The sequence below is a fragment of the Halictus rubicundus genome, chromosome 10, assembly GCF_050948215.1.
Source record: "Halictus rubicundus isolate RS-2024b chromosome 10, iyHalRubi1_principal, whole genome shotgun sequence".
Taxonomy (NCBI): domain Eukaryota; kingdom Metazoa; phylum Arthropoda; class Insecta; order Hymenoptera; family Halictidae; genus Halictus; species Halictus rubicundus.
Genome location: NC_135158.1, coordinates 5,515,731 through 5,524,389, shown reverse-complemented (window position 1 = coordinate 5,524,389; position 8,659 = coordinate 5,515,731). Strand labels below are relative to the sequence as shown.

General features: G+C 41.4%; 2 protein-coding genes across 2 annotated transcripts; both read left to right on the top strand.

The window, feature by feature from the left end:
• Positions 1 to 1,655: 1,655 nt before the first annotated feature.
• Positions 1,656 to 3,760, top strand: LOC143357815 (nuclear receptor-binding factor 2). Its single transcript, XM_076794438.1, has 3 exons — positions 1,656 to 2,004; positions 2,324 to 2,580; positions 2,655 to 3,760. Exons 1-3 carry the CDS (start codon positions 1,981 to 1,983, stop codon positions 3,118 to 3,120), a joined length of 747 nt encoding a protein of 248 aa, XP_076650553.1. The 5' UTR covers positions 1,656 to 1,980; the 3' UTR covers positions 3,121 to 3,760.
• A 93-nt stretch (positions 3,761 to 3,853) lies between these two features.
• On the top strand, positions 3,854 to 8,046 carry LOC143357814 (tubulin alpha-2 chain). Its single transcript, XM_076794437.1, has 6 exons — positions 3,854 to 4,465; positions 4,526 to 4,770; positions 4,909 to 5,136; positions 5,271 to 5,529; positions 5,603 to 5,755; positions 6,484 to 8,046. Exons 1-6 carry the CDS (start codon positions 4,292 to 4,294, stop codon positions 6,742 to 6,744), a joined length of 1,320 nt encoding a protein of 439 aa, XP_076650552.1. The 5' UTR covers positions 3,854 to 4,291; the 3' UTR covers positions 6,745 to 8,046.
• The last annotated feature ends 613 nt before the right edge of the window (positions 8,047 to 8,659 follow it).

Sequence of the window (8,659 nt, the reverse complement as noted above, 5' to 3'; positions counted from 1 at the left end):
TGCGGATCTCGTTAACGATCGCCCGGCCTGTTATCTGTATTATCGGTGCCACGGTGTGACCGTTCTCACGAGATTCGAGTGTGACGAAATAACTCCTGGCTAACTGCCGGGAAAGTGCAACCGGATTTTCGAAATTTATATTGCTCTTTTATAGTTTCGTAAGCGTAGAATGGCTTAATGTAGTAATCGTAGTAATGGCTTTGAAAGAAGCAGAGCGATTTGGTCCGACAGTTTGAATTTCAGCGTCTGGTAGCTCATGGGCTACTATGGCCATCTAGCGATCATGTGCGAGAGTTCAAGCGGCGCCTTGTGCACTGCAACTGTCTCTGCTTACTGGCATGACAGGTTGCAAATGTGCCAGATCCCCCTTCCTCTCCCACGATCCTCCCCTTCGCCCTTTTAGGGTCAGAGTACACAAGACGGTCCTCGCCGTGTCAGTGCTGGTACGAAGTATTCTTGGCGAAAATGTTTTTTTCACCATTTATGTGACAATTATTTTAAACAAATGCAATGTTTTCGTAGCAGCTACCTTTTTACAATTTTGGAAAAATTGAGGTTGTAGTCCCAAGTGTCTCCTTTACGGACCTGTTTTTAAAAAAGCGGACACTTTAAAATTGTCGACAATAAAATTACTTGAAGTGAACGCTGCACTTTGATACACAGCTTCGCAAGCTTGGCGCACGGTAGAAACCCGAGAGGCAGCGTTCACTTCAAGTAATTTTATTTTCGTCAATTTTGAAGTGCCCGCTTTTCTAAAAACAGGTTCGTAAAGTGAATTTCCCTAATAATTCATAATGGTATTAAATCATGTGGCGGTCGCATATGTACAGCTGTCCGGCCGCTGCTTGTAACCGCTCGTCTGCCGTCCAATAAGGCAATATCGCAATAAATTACTCTCCTAAACCCATCCTTTCTTTTCCTAGGTATGTCCTTCCCCTTTCTACCTCTAGATCGCCCTTTTCCATCCCTAGATCCTTCCTTCCTTTCCCCAGATCTACACCTTCCCTTATTTTTCCTAGATCCCCCCTTCCTTTCCCTAGATCACGTACTTCCCTTCAATTTTCGAAGTAAATTTTCTTCCTGACTGAATAAAAGTTACATCAATCAGAAAGAAATTAAAATTAATTAGAAAAATATATTAATTAAATTGATAACAAATGGCAAGAACAGGTTGCTCCATGCAAGGTCCGATGGCTCTACCCGTACCTTCCACGAATATATAAGCAGAGAGGAATGAGAATTCTCACGCCCGAGGTTTCGGTATCCCGATACAGTGCTGCCCTCTACTATCCACAGACGTATACCTCATGTGGGATCTGATCCAGGCTAAAAGATAATGTGGGATCTGTTCTATGCTAAAAAGATAATATCACAAAAGTGAGAACGCCAAAACCCCGGGCGTGAGCACTCTCATTTCTCTTTGATATAAGATTATGTTGTAATATTATGCCAAGTGACAGTTTATAACAACAGTTAATTTTGTAAATGTTATATATTTACATGTATACGGGTTATGGATCAGAGACGATCCAAAGCTCTATCTCTCAATAAATACAAATCCGATGTCTCAATAGCAGATTCCAATCATAGATTTCAATCATATTTGCATAAATAACAAATATCCAATAACAAAAGTAACTTACTCTCCTCAATAGCTTAAACACTCTAGCACCGTTCATCGCACGGTAATTATTAGATCAAGTCACTCCAACAATGTCTTTACACCTCACACCATCAAAGTACTAATAATTAAACATTTTTATCAAACGAAAGCCGACAAATCCCACTTAATCCGACCTCAGATTATACCTCGTCTGTGATCCAACAATTTTCAAACTGTGACAAGGAATGACGTGTGTGGTCTGTGATTTCCAAGCTCGGTCGGTACATCCGCCGTAAGTTTCCTCCGACGCACGATCGCAGAAAATAACCCACATGTTGCCTCTCTGTTTTCGTTGTCATTCGATCAGCTGATCAGCCATGGAGACTTCAATCTTGAACGCGGTAAGAGGTCGTCCCGTATTGTCGAGCCTTTTATCGGCCCGCGGAAACTGCAATTTCTGTCTCCACCTTGTGTGTTAATAATTTATTCGTATCGTGATTATTAGTCATCGTTTACGGTGCTCGTTTGCGCAAGGCGTTTCGCCAGATTTTTCCCGAGTATGTGACTGTGCGAGTTACATCGTCTCAATATTGACTCTTCAAACGTTGTTTGCTACTTTCCAGCTCTTTGCTTTACTACCAAAGCTACCGTACACAGTCTCTGTATCATTGTTCCTTCTCCATTGGTGCAAGTATTAGTGTAACATTTTCTCTTCCATAGGCTCACGAAAGGCAAAGGAGAGCGGAAGCGTTGTTACAAGAGGGACGATTCAAGGAGGCAGCCGAGTGTCATGAAATAGTAGCAAGTCTTCTAGGGGAGGCACACTCTCGACTCGAGTCCAACTACGTTCACTTTAAGACCTCCAGCTTATCTAGTCAAACTCCTCCAACTGTGATCAACTCATTTCATTCTCTGGTCACTCTAGAATCTCTGAAACTGCAACGAGATTACCACAAAAGACAGGCTGCTGTAGTTAGGTAACTATCGCTTGATTCTTTGATCAACCAAAGCGCTCTATACCCTACTAACTATGACTTACCACCCTGTATAGAATGAAACAAGCTCAGTATGACGAGTACAAAGCCGCACTGGAAAACCAGCAGAGGGAGATCCTCAGTAAGCAGGTAACTAAAAAGCTAGAGGAGGAAACTAATGACAAGTATGATGGAACTCTTCGCCAAGCCATATATAGAACTATCGAAGAGCAAGATAGCCTGTTGACTTTGATGTCATTGCCAGATGACCATGGCCAAGCTTTTAAGTACCCAAAAGACACTAGCACGGTGATAGAGGAGCTGAAAACTGTAAATTACCAATTGCGCTCTCTGGTTGGCAACTTGCTCGGCCAGTTGGAGGCCAAGGAGGAGGAGATACGTCAACTGACAGAGCAACTGCACGCTGTTACCGTCAATCCGAACGACGACACCAGATTAGATAATGCTCACTCGATGCGTCTCACGCCTTTGCCACCTCTGACTCCCCTCGAGATGCCCCTTTTCGACTTCTCGTCGACGTAAAACGTTGCGCAATCGTTTTCTCCGTTTTTTTCTACCCTGTACCCCCGTTATCGAATCTTCCATGACACCCGAGACCAGAGTACCGCAAAGAAAATCAAACCAGCACTCACAATAGTACAAAAACGAACTTCGTTCTCCTCTCGGTGCGCTCGGTCTCTAGGCACAAGATATTAAAGTTCAAGTGTATCACAATCAGAGTTTTCTCGCGTCATACAATGGCAGGATTTGTCTCGTATCTAGCATTAACGTAGTACTTATGTTCATCCGTTGTTTGATGCTATTCGAAGGGATCAAAATACATATCATCATGTAGGTACCGTGTAGCCATCCCATTTCGCAAGGTTCTACGTTTACGCGCGAGGACGAACGATTTTTGTGGATCGATATATGATATTGTACTGCCAATCGAGCGTTTTAGGCAGACTACGAATATAGGATAAGTAACAAATGTTTGTCGTCGTTTTTCAAAGCGTCGATGTATGTGTGTCTGTATAACCGTTGTTAACCGTCAGTTACGTGTTGTGTAATTTGCTCGTTGCTTGATCCGTTTTAATGTTACCATAAAATACACGTGAGACCTTTGGAATACTTTATTGTATACTATGCAATGTTGCTCAATAAAACATTTGCTCGAAACGCAGTATTTTCTACACCTTTTGTACTAGCCAACGCATATTTATTAAAATTTGCACTATTATAAAAATATACACCATTTTATCTGTGTCAGCGTATACCACATTTCTCAGTAAAAAAGATATTGTATAACTATCATAATCAAAGCGTAAGCAATCCAAAAAAATTCAACTTTGTAGTTCCATCTTCCCCCTTAACATTTACTGCATATTACAACTCATAAAGAAATTAAAAAATTGTTGAACCAAATGAACAGAAAAAAGTTGTCTTGAAACAAGAAGTTGTCTTCGACTCTACTGTATCCAAAAAATGTGACATACTGTTCAACAAGTCGACGCCTTCAGCTTCAAGGCTCGAACCTAAAATGCTATTCCAAACTACATAAGATGGGACGTTAAAAAATTAAAAAAAAATGTTCGGAAATGAGCTAAATCTTTCGTGTGACCACTAATCGGATCGACAATTTGTAAAATGATCTCTGCAAGCTCGTCACGATCGAGAAACGGAAAATTCGTGGCTGGGAGGCACCCAATAAACGATGGATCCAAGGGGCGAAGTAGTAACAATTTTTATAGGACAAGCTGGAGCCCAACTGGGGATGGCCTGTTGGGAACTATTCTGTTTAGAACATGGTATTTTACCTAACGGCTGTCTTTGTCCTGGCTACAATCCTCAGGAAACTTCTGTTTGCACGTTCTTTTCGAATCTGGGTGTAAGTGAAAAATGTTAATATACTTTTGTAAAACTGTTTTACAAACTGCGATTTTCGCAGCAAAGAAAATGGACTCCACGCACGATAATCGTCGATCTAGAGCCCTCGGTGATCGACGAGATCAGGACAGGTCCATATTGCAAGCTGTTCAACCCACAATCGTTGATTTCCGGGAAAGAGGATGCTGCGAACAATTTTGCAATCGGCTATGGTCAAATTGGCTGCGAGATGATCGATTTAGTAGTAAATCGTATTTGCAGGACCTGGGAACGGTGCTCAAATCCGAATGGATTCATTGTGTTCAGGTATTTCCGACTTTTAAGTGTTTGGACACTGATCCGGTCTAATCAACAGGTTCCTTGTGTAGTCAGTACACTGCGGATTTGATGAATTTATGATAAAAATGGATACATGAAAGTTAATCATATTTCTCCATTTTTAAGGTCGCTGGGTGGTGGTACTGGAGGAGGATTTGGCACTAAGCTACTAGAACGCCTAACATGCGATTTTCCAAAGCACGTCACGGTAGATTTTGCAATTTGTCCAGCCCCAAATCTATCCTCTGTCATCGTCGAGCCTTACAACGCTGTTTTAGCTACCCATGGCAGCGTGGAGCATGTGGATTGTTGCTTTCTCGCTGATAACGAAGCTCTTTATAACATCTCTGAAAGGTTCAACCCGTCACTCTTTAATGAAACATAATACAGTATTACAGTACTGTCAGTATTTTTATGAAAAATATAAAATTGCCTGAAATCAAAGTCAATTTCAGTCTACTCATAACTGTTTAATCACCCACGTTCAGAAGCTTGGAACTCAAAGACGCAGAGTACACAAACCTGAACAGTATCCTCGCTCAAGTAATTTCCAGCATCACAGCTTCGATGAGGTTCCAAGGATCCGTGAACTTGAACCTGAGCGAACTGCAAACGAACCTAATACCCTTTCCCAGGGTTCACTATTGTCTATCCACGTGTGCTCCACTGATAAGCCCTAGAATGGCTTTTCATTCGGAGATAAGCACGCAGCAGATCACTTACGATTGTTTCGAGCCCTCGAACCAGGTGCTAATTAAAACTTCTCGAAAGTGACCTGAAATTGTCCTTCATCGGTTTAATTGAATGAACCAAATTGCAGATGGTAAAGTGCGATCCTCGCAGCGGCGCTTACACAAGTTGTTGTTTACTATACCGTGGCGATGTCAATCCCAGTGATGTCAACAGTGCAATCGCGTCGCTGAAAGGGAAAAAGTCCATTCAATTCGTCGACTGGAGTCCGACAGGGTTCAAGGTGCTCAGACATTGTTAACAAACACTTGCGCAATTGTTAGAGAAAAATTACGCGGCGGGTCATCGGTTCGATAGTTTTCTACCAATTAATCATACGTCAGCGTTACGTCAAACATGTTAATCGATATGTCATCCCTAACGTTTTAAAAAATTGTTTGATCTTAAATTCTTTCGTGATACTTTGATGTAAATTCGACGAAATCTGGGCCAGAAAATTGGACGCAGTTCGTGGAAGCACTTCAATCAAAGTGACGCTTCAAAGTAACTTTAGAACGTAGGTAAAGTGCTAAATTTGAAGTGGGTTCAAAGGGACGATGTGTGGGAAGGTAAATCTAAGCGAAGTCTGATTTCTGTATCAAATTCTACAGTGGTATTTTGATTCAAGTTAAATTAAATTGGGAACAGAAAATTAAATGTTATTTGTGGTTGAATTTCATTAGAAGTTCAAAGCTCCTTTACATATATGAAGGGCTGCATTTGAAGTAGGATCAAAGTCTATTTTTAATCTGAAATTCTGTACTAAATTCTGTAATAAATTCACAGCATTTATTTTAATAAAACTGGCGCTATGAAGTGCTTTTGGATATGGATGAACAATGGTGGCTACGATTAGAATCTATAGGGGGCTAAATATAAGCTACATAATTATAAAGTTAAATGATTATAAAGATGACAAGATGGAAGCACGATGCAACGCAGAGTAAATTAATAGATGGAATTCATCCACAGGTAGGAATCAATCCTCAGCCCACCACATCGGTTCCCGGTGGAGATATAGCCAACTCGAAGAGAACAGTCACTATGCTGAGCAACAACACTGCCATCAAACAAACGTGGAGCATGCTCTTAGAAAAATTCGATATGATGTACGAGAAAAAAGCTTTCGTGCATCACTACTTGGGAGAAGGGTTGTTGGAGGAAAGTTTCTTCCAGGAGGCTCGGGAAAATGTGGCTACCTTGATCGATAATTATACAGACATTGAAAAATGAGTGACGTACATTGACGACTTTGATGATCACCATTATTTTTTCTGTATTGGTAAACATTCGAGCCTAATTGTTTTTTAAGCTTGGACCATTACCTGACAAGGTGAAACGTTCTTTTTTATCGCTAAATTTAGAACCGAGCGATCGTGAGGGATTAACGAGATGAATAATTAAGAGATAGGAAAGTGAACTTCGTTCTTGATGAAGGAAAATATCCAAGTCCACTGCTTGCTACTTCAAAGTATTGACAAAAATGAAGTAATTTATAATAATTAAGAGAATATGCTAGCCTGGAATTTTTTCTTTGTAGATACACAAGGAGTAAGGTTTTGAGAATATATTCGGGGTATCCCTGAATTCCCAAAAATTACGAAGTTATGGCGATTTGAAGTTCGAATAGTGCGAGCACACTGCAAGTAATCGCAGGTTGTATTTTCTAACAATTTTAATTTTGATTTTTGCTAGGTAAGAAAATTTGTGAACATTCTTCAAACATGAACAGAAGTGTACATAAAAGTCTCACATCGGTTTCTTTTGTGCTCCTACAGTAAGAAAATCCCAAAGTTACCCCTACGAGATGACCTCATCCGCACCTACCCCTCGAATCATCAATCCCACATCACCGCCGAATAAAAACTTAGCTGATCCATGCCTCGATCAAACAGGATCACCAATGGACAGAGATTGAAAGCCTCCAACATGGGATTAACCGGGGATCGAGATAATTAAATGGCCGGAAGCGTGACAGCACAGGGGGTGGAAAAATTTGACGTGTTGGCCTCGCGCTGCGTCTGGAAAGCGAAAGATCGCGTCGATTATATAAGATTAAGTCGAATCTGCGTGCGATAAGGAAGCTGTCGATGGCAGACATAGTGGCACCAGTGTCGCGATGCTGGTTCGCATGATCCACGCTTCGTTCCCACCGTTTGGCAGCGAGCACGAGCCGCGTTCACGATAACGAGATCGCTGCCACGCGTTCTCCTCGAGCTGGAAACAATAACAATGTCCTAGGCTCACGTAATACCGTGCATCTGATAAGGACCCTCGGCGACTGGTTAATTCCCAGTGATAACGGTGCGTCACCTGCTTTGTTCTGGAAATAATTGGAACCGTATCTCCGGGCATCGAGATACCCGCTCAATGGATTTAACCGTGAAGGCCTCTGACAACTCAATGAGAAATTATATTGCAATAGAACGTAATCAAAACTGTCCCGGAAGACAGCGATAACATTTTCAAACCGCAATGCTGAAACGAGAGCTGCAGACTCTCGATATAATAGCACTCGATTGTCTTCAACGAAGCACCACTACAAATTATTGTACTGTAATTCAAAACAATTCCTACGTTATTACACGTCCTTGTATTTAATAAATGCTAACCGTTCAAGCGTATCACGAGTAAATTCAGATTCTCGTCCACATAATCGTACCACGTTGTAGCACTCAACAATCGATGTTCGATCAACATCGATTACTCTTATCAGCTCGCAGCGTTTCAGACAGTCGATCATACTTGATCCTCGATCAAACGGAGAGGCGGCAACGGTGTCTTGAACTTTGTCTAAATCCGAAAACACGGACAAACCGAAACGATCTACAGACTCGTGTACCTACAGTGATAACATATCATCTTCAATCAAACAGCATACCCTGCCCCCCGCGAAGAGACCACCATTTAGACCTCATCTTTCACGTGTACGTCTACGTTTACGTAATGTCTTTCAAAACTGCGGAGATGTCCTTCATTTTCAGTTGGCAAACTGAGAAATAATTTTCACATGATTCAATGGCCGAGTCTTCAAGAGAAATAATTGTTCAATAGTTGAATGGTCGAATCTTCAAGGGAAATAATTTTTTAATGGTCCAATGATCGATTCTTGAAGAGAAATAATTTTTTAATGGTTGAACAGCTCAGT

Coding starts and splice junctions, on each gene's coding strand:
- LOC143357815 (XM_076794438.1), top strand. CDS start 1,981: ATGGAGACTTCAATCTTGAACGCG. Junction 2,005..2,323: donor AGACTTCAATCTTGAACGCG/GTAAGAGGTCGT, acceptor TCTCTTCCATAG/GCTCACGAAAGGCAAAGGAG. Junction 2,581..2,654: donor AGACAGGCTGCTGTAGTTAG/GTAACTATCGCT, acceptor CACCCTGTATAG/AATGAAACAAGCTCAGTATG.
- LOC143357814 (XM_076794437.1), top strand. CDS start 4,292: ATGGATCCAAGGGGCGAAGTAGTAACAATTTTTATAGGACAAGCTGGA. Junction 4,771..4,908: donor AATGGATTCATTGTGTTCAG/GTATTTCCGACT, acceptor TCCATTTTTAAG/GTCGCTGGGTGGTGGTACTG. Junction 5,756..6,483: donor GGAGTCCGACAGGGTTCAAG/GTGCTCAGACAT, acceptor ATTCATCCACAG/GTAGGAATCAATCCTCAGCC.